This window comes from Aspergillus homomorphus (assembly GCF_003184865.1).
Source record: "Aspergillus homomorphus CBS 101889 unplaced genomic scaffold BO97scaffold_3, whole genome shotgun sequence".
Lineage (NCBI taxonomy): Eukaryota > Fungi > Ascomycota > Eurotiomycetes > Eurotiales > Aspergillaceae > Aspergillus > Aspergillus homomorphus.
Genome location: NW_020291889.1, coordinates 1,372,222 through 1,389,517, shown reverse-complemented (window position 1 = coordinate 1,389,517; position 17,296 = coordinate 1,372,222). Strand labels below are relative to the sequence as shown.

General features: G+C 55.0%; 9 protein-coding genes across 9 annotated transcripts; 3 read left to right on the top strand and 6 right to left on the bottom strand.

The window, feature by feature from the left end:
- Nucleotides 1-267: 267 nt before the first annotated feature.
- rad14 (DNA repair protein RAD14) lies at nucleotides 268-1,664 on the bottom strand. Its single transcript, XM_025700400.1, has 3 exons — nucleotides 1,537-1,664; nucleotides 870-1,464; nucleotides 268-808 (listed from the first exon to the last, which is right to left on the bottom strand). The coding sequence occupies exons 1-3, from the start codon at nucleotides 1,636-1,638 to the stop codon at nucleotides 393-395; spliced, it is 1,113 nt and encodes a 370-aa protein (XP_025555753.1). The 5' UTR covers nucleotides 1,639-1,664; the 3' UTR covers nucleotides 268-392.
- A 461-nt stretch (nucleotides 1,665-2,125) lies between these two features.
- BO97DRAFT_336717 (phytanoyl-CoA dioxygenase family protein) lies at nucleotides 2,126-3,202 on the bottom strand (the record flags this gene model as incomplete). Its single annotated transcript, XM_025691466.1, has 3 exons — nucleotides 2,126-2,477; nucleotides 2,559-2,934; nucleotides 2,998-3,202. The coding sequence occupies 3 exons, from the start codon at nucleotides 3,200-3,202 to the stop codon at nucleotides 2,126-2,128; spliced, it is 933 nt and encodes a 310-aa protein (XP_025555752.1).
- Nucleotides 3,203-3,927: 725 nt separating this feature from the next.
- On the top strand, nucleotides 3,928-5,079 carry BO97DRAFT_410964 (NAD(P)-binding protein; the record flags this gene model as incomplete). The annotated part of the gene is made up of 4 exons (XM_025696159.1): nucleotides 3,928-4,038; nucleotides 4,101-4,622; nucleotides 4,691-4,763; nucleotides 4,838-5,079. The coding sequence occupies 4 exons, from the start codon at nucleotides 3,928-3,930 to the stop codon at nucleotides 5,077-5,079; spliced, it is 948 nt and encodes a 315-aa protein (XP_025555751.1).
- Nucleotides 5,080-5,914: 835 nt separating this feature from the next.
- BO97DRAFT_420897 (MFS general substrate transporter) lies at nucleotides 5,915-7,728 on the bottom strand (the record flags this gene model as incomplete). Its single annotated transcript, XM_025696686.1, has 5 exons — nucleotides 5,915-5,932; nucleotides 5,997-6,208; nucleotides 6,395-7,255; nucleotides 7,318-7,563; nucleotides 7,632-7,728. 5 exons carry the CDS (start codon nucleotides 7,726-7,728, stop codon nucleotides 5,915-5,917), a joined length of 1,434 nt encoding a protein of 477 aa, XP_025555750.1.
- A 76-nt stretch (nucleotides 7,729-7,804) lies between these two features.
- BO97DRAFT_139285 (uncharacterized protein) lies at nucleotides 7,805-8,221 on the bottom strand. The gene has a single exon (XM_025690087.1). The coding sequence runs from the start codon at nucleotides 8,049-8,051 to the stop codon at nucleotides 7,839-7,841; it is 213 nt and encodes a 70-aa protein (XP_025555749.1). The 5' UTR covers nucleotides 8,052-8,221; the 3' UTR covers nucleotides 7,805-7,838.
- A 136-nt stretch (nucleotides 8,222-8,357) lies between these two features.
- BO97DRAFT_402976 (acetylornithine transaminase) lies at nucleotides 8,358-10,165 on the bottom strand. The gene is made up of 3 exons (XM_025694635.1): nucleotides 9,959-10,165; nucleotides 9,650-9,889; nucleotides 8,358-9,582 (listed from the first exon to the last, which is right to left on the bottom strand). The coding sequence occupies exons 1-3, from the start codon at nucleotides 10,094-10,096 to the stop codon at nucleotides 8,521-8,523; spliced, it is 1,440 nt and encodes a 479-aa protein (XP_025555748.1). The 5' UTR covers nucleotides 10,097-10,165; the 3' UTR covers nucleotides 8,358-8,520.
- Nucleotides 10,166-10,449: 284 nt separating this feature from the next.
- Nucleotides 10,450-12,908, bottom strand: BO97DRAFT_475346 (DUF2434 domain-containing protein; the record flags this gene model as incomplete). Its single annotated transcript, XM_025700399.1, has 5 exons — nucleotides 10,450-11,540; nucleotides 11,602-12,224; nucleotides 12,274-12,458; nucleotides 12,555-12,591; nucleotides 12,855-12,908. The coding sequence occupies 5 exons, from the start codon at nucleotides 12,906-12,908 to the stop codon at nucleotides 10,565-10,567; spliced, it is 1,875 nt and encodes a 624-aa protein (XP_025555747.1). The 3' UTR covers nucleotides 10,450-10,564.
- A 617-nt stretch (nucleotides 12,909-13,525) lies between these two features.
- Nucleotides 13,526-14,369, top strand: BO97DRAFT_431446 (esterase/lipase family protein; the record flags this gene model as incomplete). Its single annotated transcript, XM_025697491.1, has 4 exons — nucleotides 13,526-13,838; nucleotides 13,918-13,952; nucleotides 14,015-14,269; nucleotides 14,313-14,369. The coding sequence occupies 4 exons, from the start codon at nucleotides 13,526-13,528 to the stop codon at nucleotides 14,367-14,369; spliced, it is 660 nt and encodes a 219-aa protein (XP_025555746.1).
- A 1,225-nt stretch (nucleotides 14,370-15,594) lies between these two features.
- BO97DRAFT_336733 (glycoside hydrolase family 28 protein) lies at nucleotides 15,595-16,911 on the top strand (the record flags this gene model as incomplete). The annotated part of the gene is made up of 4 exons (XM_025691467.1): nucleotides 15,595-15,861; nucleotides 15,918-16,340; nucleotides 16,401-16,530; nucleotides 16,589-16,911. The coding sequence occupies 4 exons, from the start codon at nucleotides 15,595-15,597 to the stop codon at nucleotides 16,909-16,911; spliced, it is 1,143 nt and encodes a 380-aa protein (XP_025555745.1).
- Between the last annotated feature and the right edge of the window lie 385 nt (nucleotides 16,912-17,296).

Genomic DNA, 17,296 nt, shown 5'->3' with positions numbered 1-17,296 from the left:
GTGCTAGTTGGCTTGGCTGCATTAAGGTGGCTAGCTATAGCCCCGGGTCGGAGATGCCTGAGTCCGAAGCTACAGTCTAGTAGTTCGCGAATGTGGTTCAATGTGTTGCGGTTGACACCCGGGCATTCTAGCTCGTCGGTCGAGTCTATTCTTGGGTAGTGATGAGGTGCTCAGGAAACTGAAGAGAAGGGGGGTCCGGGGGTTCTCCCCCGGAAACGCTTACATTATGGCTATAGATTGAGATGCCTGCGCAGCCGAAAAAAAAGGGGGGTTTGGGGGTTCTCCCCCAGAAATATTTATAATCTGGTAAGCAGATTGATGGCGGGAGTCAAATCATCAGATCGTGGTCTCGTGGCATTACATATCTCCCTGTCGATGTACAATCATGTACTTCAAAACTCTAATTCCTCAACCTCCATCCCACAATCTACGCACGTCTTCACTCCAATCCCCGTCTCAGGATTCTCAACCAATCTTCCCCACTGATGCACATGCCTCCCCCCGTTGCCCAAATCATCCCCGAATTGACCTCCGGCAGCCCCTAAGCGGTTGCGTCGGTAGGCATCTACTCGCGTGCGCTTCTTGAGATCCTGCAGTTTGGACTTGAACTTGGCCTCTCGTCGCCGTTTCTTCTCGTTCTCTCGCCTCTCGAACTCGGCATCGAGCGCCTCGGGCGATCCCCACTTCTTCTCCGAGAAAGCGTACTCCTCCACTTGATACCGGAGATAGAGCATCATGTTGTTCCACGTCGATTTATGCGGGTTCGGCCGTTCAAGATGCGGCAACAGCTCTTCGTCCCGGAGCTCAGCTAGAAACATTGTATCAGCACACGTCAAGCCTCACAGGCAAGGAACACAATAAAAACTCACGATCCGTCAACAGATAATCCTCCTTTGCCTCCGTCTTGGTCAGCAAACTATACTTCTCCGGAAACTTCTCCTTGCAAGCATGACAGATCCGACACTGCAGCTCCTCCTCCCACTTCCAGTCAATCTCAAGGCTCCCGCACTCACGACACGACTTCTGCTTCTCCTTATCATCCAACACACTGAGCCCGGGCTCAAACGGGCCCGCGCGGTCCCGCCGGAGAGACTTGAGCAACTGCTGCCGCTCCCACTCCTTCTGCGTCATATTCGGCGGCTTCTGCTCGGCCTTCTCATCCCGCACATTGAGCGCCCGGTTGTGGGGGTCATCCTCCGCCGTCAAGAACCCGCCCTTGGTATCCGTCATCTTCGAGAAGTCGTAGTCGACAAACTTGGTGAAGTTGCGCGCCGGCCGGATGGCGTCCAGCGGCCGGTTCGCCGCCGCCGCGGCATCTCGTACGGTGGCGGGCGTTTCGGAGGTCATGGAGGAATACGTGCGCTTCACTCCCTTCGTAGATTGTTGTGCTCGTGCGGCGGCGGCGGCGGCGGCTTCCGCGTCGCGCTGCTCGCGGATCGCTTTCGCTTTCATGCGGTTGATCTCCTAGGTCCAGGGGTTCTTGTCAGCTAACGGGGCTCGCTTGATGAATGCCGGGCATGAAGTTGGAGGACGTACGATCCGTCGTAGCTGTTCTGGGGTTAGCGGGCCCCGTGGGAGCTCACCGGGCTTGTTTGCGCCCGTCTGGGGCGGAGGAGTCGAGGGCCTGTCGCTCGCCATATTTTCCTTTGTCGAGCCTGATTTTCTATTCTAATCTGGGATGTAAGAAAGGAAGATGGAGGCGTCGCGGTCGCGATTGACGCCCGTCGCCACCGCACGTGACGATAAGCGGCATAGATAAGCGATAAGAACCGTGTGGGGATGGATGACGTTCGTTGCTTCTTATATCTTATCTTACACTCGCTTAGGTCCTCATCTCATGCCGAATGAGTATGCTGATGTGAATGAAGTGTTGGGAGGATTTATTCCCGCTATTACAGTCTTTGTTCAGAGCAGGCTTGAGCTTTGTTTTGATATCCTTCGATCAAGCGTGAATTGCGATTAACCATGGTCTCAGGGCTTAGTTGCAAGACTACCACACTCATTAAGGTACTAAACGATCGCATGTCAAGATCACTAACTCTCCGCTATCTGGATTATCCTTGCTACAAAAACACAACCAAAGACACTAATACTTAACAGCGCATTCAAGTGACCCACTGCCAGCTCACCAATCCTTCGGCCGGACCTCCCCCAACAGCTCGGGACGAAGCGCATAGATTGGATCCAGCTGCTCCACGTATCCGCAAGCAGGGTCACTGAGAGAGTATCCGATCATCTCCTGGATGGGCCGATCATACTGCCTGGCCACCTCCTTCGGCACCGCCAGGAACTGGTTCTCCTCCTGGCGAAGATAGCCTCGCACCATGAAGGTGGCATAGCACAGCCGCTTCTGGTCAGCGGTCGTGTTGCTGCCGCCTCCGTGATAGGTGGACGCGAACTGGATAAATGCGTCGCCCTTCTCCATCTCGACGGAGATTGTGTCTTGCACGCGGGGCGGGGTTTCACGGTCGGTGCCCCTGTGCGGGCTGGTTAGTTGACTTACGCCCGGAAAATTGGATGGATGGTCGGAGGAAAGGTAGAGCAGGGGCAACACGTACCACAAATGACTACCAGGGATGAAAGCTGTGCCTCCGTTTTCCTTGGTGACCTTACACCCGGCGACCATCATCCCGATCTCTGTTTCGCGATTCTGATCGCGCTCGTCATCCCACTCGGTGATCTCGGGCAGCCAGAGATGGTTCACAAAAGAGTCCCGGTGCAGAGGCTGGGCTTTGGCCCCGGGGCCGATCTCCATTGCGGTGCAGGAGGAGACGTACGGCTTGGAGACAGACTCTTTGCGCTGCTCGCCCCACCAGTACCAGTGGCGGGTGCTCAGGAAATGTGCACAGATTGCCTGGAAAACCGGGTTCATCAGCTGAGTCTTGGTGTAGGTTGGGCTGACTGCGATCATAGAGTTGGCGCGTCTGGTTTCTTCTAGATGTTGGCATGGCTGTTAGTACCTGTCAGAGTGAGTGAGGCATGGAAGGTTGGGTATACTTGGGAAGAAGACACCGTCCCACTCCACATCTTGGGCGAGACGCTCTTTGATCTCGTCATTTGTCTTGTCGACGTCTTCTTCTGAGATCAGGTTCTTGATGATCACGCCTCCGTCACGTTTCATGTGGGCTAGGATCTCGGAGAGAGGTGCGCCCTTGGGCACACATTGCACACCTTTGCGGGAGGTACTCGATGGCTCGGCCATTGTGTTGGTAGACGTGACCTAGGATGAGAAAGTGGTAACTTTGGCAGGCACGAGGTGCAGTGCATCTATTATAACGCAGTTCTCCTTTTTCAGCCAAGCTGTATTAATATACCTCAGTATGGCAATCCAGGGTACCCCTTCGACGAGCATGAAACTCGGCTGGATGAAAATGTGCTAGTCGAATGGACCATCTTTGTTACACCAGCCATGATGCTGATACTGAGGGAACGTATGTCAGCATTTACAATCCATCCCAGGCTGACTTAGTGCCGCTGCAATATAACCCCCGACTGCCTCGATATCCTGGGTATCTTGCTACATGAACTATGCCAACGCGCAGACCCGACGCAAGACTTGAGGTTGACGGTCAGCCAGTGACGACATTGCTGAGATACCCGAATACGAGGAATACAGTGAGGTACGTCCAGACGGCAATCGCTAACCCTCCTTACTTAGAGTGGATGGATCTGACTCGGCACGAACGATCTGGTGAGCTCTACATCTCGACTGTATTGTCTCACAGTCAGAATCGGTTGCACCGCAGCTGCATCCGAGGTCAGTTCCACCGAAGGATCGACGGTGTCGCAGCGCATTCATAGAGACATAAAGTTCCTTTCACAACCGCCTACTTTATAAATCAGCCTGCACATGCACACAGCAGCAGCTCGTCGCACTGCTTCACTGCATCTCGTCCTACAAACCAACGCAAACGCCTAGTACGAACCATGACCCCCCAAGTAATTGTCCTCGCCGGCGGAACAGGCGATTTCGGCCGCTACCTGACGGAAGCTCTCGCCAACAGCGCAGACTACGCCGTGGCAATCCTAACCCGCTCCGTACGTTCTCCTCTCCATTGCCATTTGCCCATTGTTCCCTAAAATAACCTCCAACCTCACAGTCACAACCAACCCCGCACCCCGCTCACCCCAAAATAACCACCCACCAAACAGACTACACACCGGCCTCCCTCATCCAGATTCTCAACACCACGCGCGCCACAGCCCTAATCTCGATTATCCGCTGCGCAAACGACGACTACCTTCTGCTCCACAACAACCTGTTAAAAGCCTGTCTAGCCTCCGAAACCTGCAAGCGTCTGATCCCCTCCGAATGGGCCGGTAACACCGACGACTTCCCGGACCTACCGCGCTCATACGGCCTCACACGCGCCCCGTTCCGGAAGATCCTGCATTCCCCCGTCGCCGAAGGCATCCGATGGACATGTATCAACCACGGATGGTTCATGGACTACTTCCTCCCTGAAGGGAAGTCGTACATGAAGTATATCCCGGGGGAATTCCCCATCGACCCGTTGACGTGGACGTACCACGTTAAGGGGACAGGCGAGGAGCCACAGACGTGGACGTGTGCGCAGGATGTTGCGGCTGCGGTGGTTATCTTGCTAGGAAAGGGGGAGTGGGTGCGTTTGCCTCCCCTTCATCTTATTCCTTGCGAGTGGTGCGCGTGGAACTAACTGGCAGGATACAGGAACCGGTAACATACGTGGCCGGCGAATGGGGCACGTTTAACTCTGCAGCGACGCTGCTGGAGCGGTATTACGGTGAGTCCTACACTGCTCTCCTCCCCTGTTTATCTTGGGATGATAGCTGGCTAACCTGATTCCGGTGGTAATAGACCGCCCATTCAAGCGGGAGTACCGCACCCTCGAGCAGATCTACCATGACCTGGAGCATTCCCCGACGGACTCGGCGAGTCTGAATTTGTCACTGGCAGAGCTGGAGGAGTGTACGGTTACCGGCGCGGTTTGCTGTCCGCGGGAGAAGACGCTGAGGCAGCGGGAGGAGTTTTTCTCTGGGGTCAGATTTTTGGGTTTGGAAGAGATGCTGGAGAGGGCGGAGAAGGAGGGGTGTATTTGATGACTAGGATGGGTATATGGCGGTGGTTGAGTGTGAATGCGTTGCTTGGCTGTAGGCTGGATTTGGGTTGCTTTGCTTCATCTGTTGTTCTTAGCTGTATGGCTTTGTTTGGTAGTCGAGCGGACGAGGGATAATGCTGAGCTTGTTCGTTCACGCACTAGGACTGCCCTTGGGTAATAGGTATTCAGACCCGCTAAGCACTTTTTTGTGGCCATAAAGTCGCCGTCGTAAGGTCAACCCGGATATCGGGACCCAGGCCAGCTAAACAACCGAAGAGCAACCCTCTCCTCCTGCAACGATAGCTCCAACACTATGAACACCGAATATGGGATCATAAAGGCAACTAACCCCTCCCTAACACGATCATCTAACAAATCCTCATAAGTTCAACATATGTTTTCTCCGCTAAACTCCTATATCATCAACATCAAACAGAAACACCACGATTCCGGACGTCACACAACGCTGACCACCCCGAGCCCCATGACTACCCGCTTATGCGAAGCCCAGCTGACGACTACATCACGAACCCATCCAGTACCCGCATCTCACAACCGAGCCCTCGTATCCGACACGCGCAGCACAGACCAAGCCTAGCTCAGTGCTCGTCTGCACCAACCCAAGAAGGGTGAAGTAGCGTCCCCAGCCCTATCCTGATCTGCATACGCACCAAGCAACAACCCACCCCACCCCCCTCTCCATCTCAAGAGCTACTGCACACCCAGTAGTAGAATCAACAACCTACGCACCCTGCCACTCCCACCGCATATACCCCGAGGGAATCCTCAGGGGGGAAATCAATGCCCCCGCAGCACAAAAAACACACCCACCCCCATCAAAAAACAGGATACCGCTACCAAACCACCAGACCGTCAGCATTACCCTAACCACACACCAAAAACAAACACAAAGCATACCAAGCAGACCGAAGACGGGGAAAGACAAGGTAACGCACCCAGCGAGAGATTCATGTAGAAGTAGCCGACGGCCTCGGTCAGGGCGCCGGCGAGCAACGGGCCGAGGAACATGCCGCCCTTCCAGGTAATGTTGGACATGGAGAAGGTGCGCGAGTAGCCGCCGTTTGCGCCGAAGATGCCGGGTCTCTCCGCCGCGAGGTCGTTGGCTCCGTCTATTTGTTATTGCATTAGTATCTTTTGGGGGTGGGGTTTTCTCCTATGCTGGTTATAAGATTGAGTAAAGCTGGGAGGCTGGAAGGAAGGGGGGTCCGGGGGTTCTCCCCCGGGACGTTACATATTCCTGTTTGGTTTGAGGGTAGACGGGCAGGCAGGGAAGCTGAAAAAAAAGGGGTACGCACTCAAGACCTCGACGCCGCCGTACCCCAGGATCAGGGTGCGCCAGACGCCGATGGCGATCAGGGTGACGAGGTAGATCACCGGGCCGCTGTGGGCGGGGTCCACCCATTGGCCTGGAATGCCCAGGAGCACGAGGGAGGGCGCCAGGAGGACGAAGCCCAGCGAGACGGGGTAGCGGAGGCCGAACTTGTCTTTGAGCCAGCCGACGGGCACGACGAGGAGCAGGGTCGGGGCCTGCAGTAGCAGGAACAGCAGGCCGGCGTGGAAGCTGTCCCAGGCAAAGACCTTCTTGATGTGCAGGGGGATCGTGGTCTCGAAGCTTGCGATGATCACCGCTAGCAGCGTGTCGCCCAGTAGTCCGGCGGCGACGCGCTTCTTGCGCAGGATCAGCCAGTAGATGTTCTCTTGCTCGTGTCTGTGGGGGGTCGGTGCAGTGGAGTGGTAGCTCCGCGTGTCTGTTTGCGATGGGAGGAGCGGATCGCTGGGGTTACATGGTGGAGAAAGAGGGGGCTCGTCTCGCTCTTCGACATCGTCATCACCACCGGGGCTCCACGTTTTCGCGGGGCGGCTCTCGTGCTCGCCGCCTTCACGCCGGTGTTCGATGACGAGGATCTGCAGGGCAATGCCGATCAGGAGCACGACGAAGGCGCTCGACCACATGATGGGGTAGGAAACGAACTTGTACAGCGAGGCGGACACGGCGGGCCCCGTCAGCAGGCCGGCCGACACGAGCAGGACGGCGACGCCGAACGCCTTGCCCAGGTGCTTCGCGCCGGCCGCGCTGGCCAGCATCGCCATGCCGACGATCCAGATCACCGAGCCGGCCACTGTCTGGATGAGACGCCCGATCACGAGCCCGGTTACTACAGCCGTAATTCTCGTTAGCAGAAGCCCGCCGCACACACCGGAGCGGAAGCGGACCTACGTGTCGTCGACCACGCTGTGACGGCGGTGCCGAGCATATTCACCACCCACGCCGCGATCAGAAGGCTGTTCCGTGAGGATAGCTGATCGGCGAGGTACCCCGTCAACGGCGCGAGCACGATCGAGACCAGCGCGTTCATGGAGAGGATAAGCGAGGTCAGGGCCTGCGTGCGTGCCGCCGCTTGCTGGAGCCGTCCTTCCAGGATCTCTGGGAGGATGGGGATGATGAAGCTAAAGAGGAAGTTGTCTGCGATCCATATTTGATCAGTAACCAGTCTATTACCGTCTGTGTTCTTTGCAACACCCTCAACCCACCTGAGAACAACGCCACCGATACGATAGTCACGATATACAGCCCCGAGGACCGCCAGCGGTGGCCGAATGGCTTGTGCGGTCTACCTGAACGCGCCATTGTTTTGTACACTTGGACTGCTGGTGATCGCTCTCAACTCTAACCATTACCCTCGTAAAGAGGGGATGGGATATATGAACAAATGCCACTCTTTTGATGTCCCGTCTTCTCTAGCACTCCTTCCCATCGTTACTCAATGGCAGTAACATTGCATCTGCCGTTCCACTAGTTCGTGCCAGTGGTTGAGTGGATGGTGGTACAGTAGGCTTCGGTATACGAGGGCTTGTCCCTCTTGCTGGAATGCTGACTAGGAGAGATGGTAATCGCTGAAGGATTTTGCGTGCTGAGATTTGCTTTTGCGCTTTGCGTGGCGGGGAATCCATGCCGGTTTCGAAGCTGGGTGGTTGCTTTTTTACGGCTGCTGTGGCATCCGAGTGGAGTCTGGGTCTGTCATGTCAATTGATTTGACGAGTTGTTCTGCTTCGTGTGTCGTCGGTGGGCTTCGGCATTGTATGCGTGTATGGTGGTGTTTGCGACTTTCATCATCGGCACATCATTGGGATAACGTGCGCTATTACCATTCGAGATCCCGGGCTTATGGCTGTGTATCCCTGCTCAAATCAATGCATGAGAACAGAAAGGGAATGATCAGCATCGGATAGTGCGTTCTATTAAGTCCCGCCTCCTATGCTAGCAGTCTAAGATTAAGAAAACGAAAATGAGTATACCTAACCAGAAAAAAGTGCAGTGTTGCCAAGGCATATAGAATCCCGAACCAGCAGTCTTTTCATCTATCCATGATAACTTTTGTGACCCCACCAACAACTATCATTAAGTATCGCTATATGAAACCTAAGCAACGACCGCCTCCAGAGCCTGCTCGAAGATCTTCAAGCCCGTCTTGAGCTGCTCCTCGGTGACCGTCAACGGAGGCACGAACCGGATGCAGCCCTCGCCGGCGGTAATAATCAGCATGCCGCGCTCGCGGGCAGCCGTCACCAAGTCGCCGGCCTTCGCACTGAACTCGGGCGTGAGCTGCACGCCCAGGATCAGGCCGCGGCCGCGGACCTGCGCGATGACCTTGGGGTGTTTCTGCTTCAGGGCATCGAAGCCGGCCTGCAGCACGGCCGACTTGGCCTCGACCTGGCTCTGCAGCTCCGGGGCAGCCAGCCGCTTGACGATGTGATGAGCCACGCGGCAGGCCAGCGGGTTACCGCCGAAGGTGGTGCCGTGGTCGCCGGGCTTGATGTGCGAGGCGACAGTCTTCTCGGCGATGATGGTGGCGCCGATGGGGAAGCCGTTGCCCAGGGCCTTGGCGGTGGTGAGGATGTCGGGGTGGGCGGCCTCGCCGGACGCAGGCGCCAGCGACGGGTGGCCGTGCGCCCAGAGGCTGCCCGTCCGGGACAGACCGCACTGGATCTCGTCGAAGATCAGCACGGCGCCCACCTCGTCGCAGCGCTTACGCAGCGCGACCAGGAACTCCGGCGTCGCCATGTTGACACCGCCCTCGCCCTGGATGGGCTCGACGATCACACCGCAGGTCTTGTCGGTGATGAGCGTCTGGAGCTGCGCCACGTCGTTGTAGTTGCCGTACTTGAAGCCCGGCAGCATCGGCGAGAACGGCGTCTGGTACTTGGGGTTGGGCGTCGCGGACAGAGCTCCCATCGTGCGGCCGTGGAAGGAGTTGTGGAAGGAGACCAGCTCGTGCTTCGCGCCCGAGGGGTCGCGAGACCGTCCGACCTTGCGGGCGAACTTGATGGCAGCCTCGTTGGCCTCGGTGCCGGAGTTGGCGATGAACACCTGCGACGCATCGCGCATCGCGCCGGACTCGCGAGTGACCTCGATCAGAAGCTTGCTCAAAGCCCCTGTCCAGGCATTGTAGTAGAGGTTGGAGGCGTGGATGAGGATTTCGGACTAGAGGATGCGCCAGCCTGGTTAGTGATCTGAACTTTGTCGAATGTGGAGCTGGTGGGTAGGGCACCTGTTCAGCAATGATCTTTGCGATCTCGGAGTCACAGTGACCGAGAGAGTTGACCGCAATACCGGCCGTCATGTCCAGGTACTTCCTGTTCTCCATATCCCAGAGGTAACTTCCCTGTCCCTTGATCATCACCGGAGGGGGCCGGACGTAGGTAGGGACCATGTAAGGGGTTTGAGCATTGATGAAGGAGGAGGAAGCGGAATCGGCGGCGGGGTCGGGGGTGGGCAAAGAGCTCTCATTCTAGCAACATTTGCACGTCAGGATCATTCATGCTACCATTGAAGTGCTGAATAGACACATCAGACTCACCTTTGCTTGAGGAGCGGCAGTCGCGTTCAACGACCGCACGGGCACTGCGGCGAACCGAGGACGGAGCACGGAGTTCAATTCAGGAACCAGCTTCCTGGCAGCGGGCAGACGCCGCGAGGCAAGGTGTACGAAGGCCATGGTTGAACGGACACTGGAATTGACAACGTGTCTACCTCCGGCACTGGGGAACTTTATATAGCAGTGCTGGGTAGGGGAGCGCGATTTAAATGAGTCGACGGGCACGCCCGCAGAAGAAACACCGCACCGCACTGCAGCCCGACAGCCTATCGGAGCCGAGGATCGGAGAGGCAGACCAACCACTTCACTCTAGCTGTGAGTCACGGGAATTTGACGTGTTTGCAGTAGCGGGTCGGCCGGGGGCCCCACCCCTTTTTCTTGCCGGTTCGGGCTAGACTAGCATCTGCAAGGCTCCGATGTCCGTCCATCCGTTATCTACATGGGCATAATTCCATCAAAGAGATACTCTCGATACAGTTGAGTCAGAGAAGACCACGGAGTCATCACTCAAAGCTACAGCAATCTTGTTTGATTTCACGATTGGCTATTCCAAACTTTACACATCTACCTTAGTAACTCCTCCCTCGTCTACCCATCGATCATGTCTCTTGCTCCCTGCGGAGGGGGATGCACCGCTGTCGGGTCGTCCGACGAGCACCGCGATAGATCCCCCGACTGCGTCACATATTCCACATGGCGAGAAGCAGCGTCCGACCCACTATCTACCGCAGCCACACTCGTTGCTTCGCTGCCTTGACTGGCCGTGCGAGTCGTGACCTGGGTTTCCGGCTTCGGTTTGGTAGAATGGTCTTCGCTGGCTTGCTGCTGTTCCTCTGGCCTGATGATCCCCATTTCAACATATTGCTCCAAGTCTTCCGTATCTTGCTGAGTGGACTGTCGCCTGATCTCTCGAACAAACGATCGACCCTTGCTCCACCAAGTGGGCTTCTTCTGACCGACTCCCATGTCATCCGCGAGAGCGTTATGCAGATCACCGCGACGAGCAATCAGGGCCTGGTCGTCATTGAGCTCACAGTGGCCACAAATATTGAAAATTACGAGTAGGAGAAGCGGGGGTGTATATCCCAGACCGAAGATCCAGCCCGAGCTGACACCGTACTTCAAGGGCGAGACCGTCCAGTCGAAGGCGGACGCAATCGCATAGCCGATCTTGATTCCCAGGAGCACGATGGCCACGAGGAATTGCGACGGAGCTGCGTTCAGGTAGAACATGAGCTGGCCCCAGGTGCTCGTGGGGCGTGGGCGATAGCGATATATGCTGTGCTCCAGGCTATAGCAGATGACAAGGACGCCGCCCATAGCCAAGAAGCCGGCAACGCGCCAACGGATGTCCGTCGCTGCCGGCTTAGCATCCGCCATCTGTTGCTCTAAACTTCGCTGCATTTCAATTGGTCCCCAAGAGCGCGGAATGGTCAAAAAGAAATTCGCCAGGGCTAGCCCATAGAACATGATGGGCAGCACGAATTCTTGGCCTTGTCGGGTACTGGACTTTCGGAATGCATGAGGATCTCGGTCCATGATTTGTCGCTCCTGCCATGAGCCCCTACATTTGTTCAAATCAGAGACGAGTGGGAAGGCTAGGGATCCGTGGAAACTGTGCTTACCAATGCCGAACAGCCTCCCACACCACGGCCATCATGACCGGCGTGAGAATAGTGTAGAAGACACTTTGCAAGATCAAGGGGCTGTTCACGACATAGTCCCGATCGACATCAATGCTCATGAAGCAGCTAATCGCTCCACAACCACCGAGGACAAGCATCCAAATCCACTGAGCTCGACGGCCGATAAGCCGCCATCGCCGATCGCTTGGCAAATATCGTCGACCGTGTTTGCGCAGATTGATCAGCGTGAAGAAGATGGATATGCAGAACATGAAAGCGAAGGCCAGCCCGGCAGCTGCATGGGGCCCCAGGTCTCGAATAGGCGCGTAGCAGGAGACGCCTTTGATGAAAGTCCCGTTCTCAGCCTGCATCCGTGGTTTGTAATGGTTGAAAGCAAGATAGCAGTCCGTGCCATTGGAGAGCGTTCCGTTGCTATAGAGCGTGTAATGGTAGAGGTCGAGCGCCGTGCGGTTGAAATGAACCTCGTTGATCAGCACGTCCGTAGAATTGGCCCCGGCCTCGAAAGGCACAACTGCCCGAACGTACAGCAGTGTCATGGCGCAGTCAATTCGAGTTAGGATGGCCCTAGGAGACGAAGGATCGGCTGGGAGTCTTGCGAAATCCTGGGCAGCAGTCGAGGCCGATCACTGCCATCGGGACGCACGGACTAACAAGAGATAGACCAGAAGAAAGGGTTGTGAGCGTTTGGGGCTTGACGGAGCCATGACGGCGGGACGTCAAACACAAGGTCGCATCCAGGGACGAGTCGATGATGCGCCGAGGACCCGGCAACCCAATCAGAGTCTGGTTTTGGACTTTTGGCTTCGGGTCATGATCCGTTGAAACAAGACCCTTATCTATGAGCTGAGTAAGTTAAAACAGCAAGCAAAAATGAAGAAAGAGGTTGGTTGCTGGAAGCAAGGCAAGTAGAGGTAAAGAAGTTTTGAATATACCCTTGCCGTCATGGTAGGTGCGACATCGCTCCGTAGACTATACACAACGTGGAGGGTCCATGTATTTGGCTCGAAGGTTGATTCCGCTGCAAAGGTCTCATTGAGCAAGAGAAATCTTCAAGAGCTCCTTCATATGAAATAAACATGAGCGAGAGTCCTGTGATCTGTGCTTGCAGATCTTGGGCGGGCGAGAAAGTGGGCAACGACGCCCGTCAATTCACTCATGCTTGCGATGGGTGATAGTAAGAACCAACAGCAAGGAGAAAAGATGAAGACAGGAAGAAGGAAAAAAGCTCACACCGTCGGAGTGTCCGTAATGGCAGAGAGGGACCGCTGTTGGTCACTCTCGTCCATGCCGGATGCTCCTGCGGTACTACGGAAACCCCACTCGGGTTTTCATACCAGTCGAATCCCCATCTCCCCAACAGAGTTGGGGAGGGATGGGGACGTCTGGCGTACATCGAAGTGAACTTGGAAGCTCCACTATTTTCTCTCCTAGTGAGTAGCTAAGTATATTGGCTTTACAATTCTTCCACTCCTGTCTTTTGATCAATACCATATATTGTTCCAAGGGTTCAAGGTGTAATAAATCCGTTATAACATTTGTTTGAACCCTTATTCACTCCACAACTGATATGCGAAATGAGTAGAGGGGTTGTCCCGAGCTACTGAGATAAGTATAGTGTATACAACTACTACTCAGCCCTTCATATGTACCACCTAGGCTTACTGCAGCTAATTGTCATTGCGTAACGTGTTGATCTGACATACATCCAATTTTGACCAATCCAGATTGCAAATCTGCAGAGGTACATTGAAATTCATGACAAGTAGCTACCATCAATCTGCCGCTCTGCCTCCTTTACCTTCCTCCTGGTAGTAATCCAGACTGCTCAGCCTTTTTCTTCTAGCACAATGACTCTCATTATGGCAAAATCGCGCCCTGTTTTCAAGTCAATATCTGCTCCACTATGTCTTTGTCGAAACTCCCGGTGACCATTATCGTCCCAGGTGCCTTCGGCACACCTCAAGGCTTCGAGAAATTGCTACCGTATCTGACCAAAGCCGGATACGCAACATACCCAGGGTCATACCCTAGCTGCAATTCTTCTGATCCGGCCAAAGCGTCTGCTCCCCAGGATATCGCTTTCTTGCGCGACACCGTACTACTCCCTCATTTGTATGAACATGGTAAAGACGTCGTCATCATCGCGCACTCATACGGGGGTGTCGTTGCAGGTGGCGCAACAAAAGGACTTGCGAAGGAGAATAGAAGAGCCCAAGGTCAATCTACCGGCGACATCGGCCTTATCTACGTGGGGCAACATCACACTCGAGGGTGAATATCTCTTGACTGCTGTAGGCGGCGCGTACCCTCCCTTTATCAAAGTCGACAAGGTACGGTCGACCCAGCACAACCGCGATCATTAATCATAGGGTATTGGTAATTACGTTCCCAGCCATCTCAGGGTCTTGCTGCCATTGGGCCGGCGATGGAGGTTCTGTATAATGACTGCGACAGTGCCCCTGAGCCGGAATTGGATAAGTTGTTGCAGCCACACGCACTCCGTGCTTTTGAAACACCCGCCACTGCTCCGGCTTGGGCGGAGAGTGCGTTCGATGGTAGGAGAGCGTATGTGCGGACACTGGACGACTGTTTGAATCCTTCGTCGTTGCAGGATCTGTGGCTGGAAAAGTCCAAGGTCGAATGGGAGGTCGTGGACTTTAAGGACCGGACACATGCCATTTGTGAGCCAGCCTCAGGCTTTAGCGGAGCAGATTATCAAGTTCACTGATGGGTTTATTGCAAAGTGAATGGTGATATATCCAGTGTTGACAGTATAGTACAGAACTCGGAATAGATTTAAATTCAGTTAACGCTATCTGAGGTAAAATAAACGAGAGTTTGCATCACATCTGCATCAGTGCGTAAGGATCCTTAGCGCCTATAATGGTTCATTTCAGCCGTTTGCTGTTTGTAGCTGGGAAGCTGGGGTGCACTATTATTCTTCGATATTTTGTCATTTCTCTGAGATATTAGACGACTTTACAGGGGGACGAGAGCTACATTAGACAAGTATAAGGATTTCTGAGATAGCAGAAAGTATGAGTGTATGATATAGGTTGGGAACCTTAGTCTAGTATAGGAAAGTCGGAGTTTCCTCCGCATGACGAAGCTTATTGCTCACGTGGCGTCTGTGCACCATGCTATGCTGCAGACTAAGGCCCAAAAAGGGGGATCCTTGTCCTCCATGTCCAGTGAGACAGTTTGTTTCATACATTCTGCCTGTTCGAGCAGCCTGTCACTTGTCATGAATTGTCGTGGTGGCTGGCTTGGCGTGATCAATGCAGGATGAATAATTTAGAGCATTGAATAGTGGCAGCACCGTGATGAATTCATTCCACCAATTGTTATTCGCATCGCATTATAAGTATCATTACCAGTGCACGACCATCCATTCGTCCGCGCCGACTCTAGCTAAGCGAGCTTGAGATGTGATGCTAACTTTGCGCCTCAGTCTTTAGCTGCAACGCCGCAGAACGGCACATCAAGCCCTCACCCCTGGATAATATCATCCCGTGTGGTGGAATCGCCATCACTCCGTCCCGTCTCCGACCTTTGCGTATGCTCGAGCCAATAGCCAGCTATGAGCGTGCGATAGCGGTACATTCTTCAGCAATCCTATACTAAGTAGTACTGCTCGAGGCGAGACCGAACCGCAACCCCGACGGCCAACGCTGATATTTCCCACCATTGACGAGCATCTCGCTACTTGACAGAGATAGTCTCATAGCATAGTCGACCTCATAGTCTCACGCCAGCTTACCATGCTGAAATCCCGGTTCATGGACCTTCATCGCCACAATAAGCCCACCACGGAAATCCAGGCCGAGGGTCGAGCGGTGCGCAGCTCACGGATGCATTAAGGCTGGCTCCCAAGCCTCCTCCAAGAAAAGCCAAGTCGACCAAGACCAAACAACTGAAGCTTGTCCTATCTTCGCGCTCAGATACCCTCTATCCGTCTAAAAGATTCAAACAATGCTGGTCAACCCAGCGGTCCTCTTTGCGCTGGCCCTCGGGGCCATCGCCGTCAGCGCAAACCCGGCCCCCGAGCCCCCTGCCATCACCGCAGCACCCAAGGTAGGTGACCTGGAGAAACGAGCCACCACCTGCACCTTCTCCGGCTCCAACGGCGCCTCGTCGGCGAGCAAGTCGAAGACTTCTTGTTCAACGATCATCCTCTCCAGCGTGGCCGTCCCCTCAGGAACGACCCTCGACCTAACGGACTTGAAGGATGGCACTCACGTACGTACTCCAGCATCCCACGGTAGTTGTCGTCAACCCTAACCCAAACAAACCAGGTTATCTTCGAGGGCGAAACCACCTTCGGCTACGAAGAATGGTCAGGTCCACTGGTCTCCGTATCCGGCACGGACATCACGGTGACCGGGGCGAGCGGAGCGTACCTCAACGGCGACGGCAGCCGGTGGTGGGACAGCGAGGGCTCCAACGGTGGCAAGACTAAGCCCAAGTTCTTCTACGCACACGACCTAACCGACTCGGTCATCAGCGGCATCTACATCCAGAACTCGCCCGTCCAAGTATTCAGCATCGACAATTCGAACTACCTGACCCTGGAGAACATCACGATCGACAACAGCGACGGCGACGATGACGGCGCAGCCAATACCGACGCCTTCGACATCGGCGACAGCACCTACATCACCATCACAGGCGCGAACGTCTACAACCAGGACGACTGCGTGGCAGTCAACTCGGGCGAGGTAAGCACAGCCCCCGCCGCCCTCCTTTAAGCAAGTCCAGCCAGGAAACTAATTGCGCAGAACATCTACTTCTCCGGCGGCGTGTGCTCCGGCGGCCACGGCCTGTCAATCGGCTCGGTGGGCGGCCGCAGCGACAACACAGTCAAGAACGTGACGTTCTACAACTCCGAGATCAAGAACTCGCAGAACGGTATGCTCCTCCCGCCCCAGAAATATAAACACTCAGTGCACGAGCTGATGGGTTCCAGGTGTCCGCATCAAAACCATCTACGGCGATACCGGCTCCGTCTCCGAGGTGACCTACAAGGAGATCACCCTGTCGGAGATCACGAAGTACGGGATCATCGTGCAGCAGAACTACAACGATACGTCCGAGTCGCCTTCCAACGGAGTCACGATCTCCGACTTTGTGCTGGATAATGTGCAGGGCTCGGTCGAGAGTAGTGGGACCGATATCTATATCGCTTGCGGCTCGGGCAGTTGCACTGATTGGACCTGGACGGACGTGAGCGTGTCGGGTGGCAAGACGAGCTCGTCGTGCACGAATCTACCGAGTGGGATTAGTTGCTAGACTGGGGTATGTGGTTGTTGGCGGGTGGATGAATTCGTCGCTCGGGAAGAGGGGATGGTTGTCTTTCAAGGATTTGCGATGGATTTCAGCTAGCAAAATACTATTCTTGTTCTTCGTCGTTTCATATTAGTGCGGAACTCTAGCAGTCTGGTAATCATAGTTAGATTGAGCATCCTTGCTGAACAAGCATTTGGGTTGAGATTGACGAGATGAGTCTGGTGCGCCAGGTTCTTTCTCCTTAGATGGTTCGAATGGCCTGGAGATAAATCAAGGCGCCGGGAGTCCAGGGAAGTAAGCAGGTACCGTACCGTGGTCCATGTGCGGGACGGTGCTCCATGGAAACTGGAATGGGGGGAGCAATGGCTGATCAGGTCTCTGTGAGTAG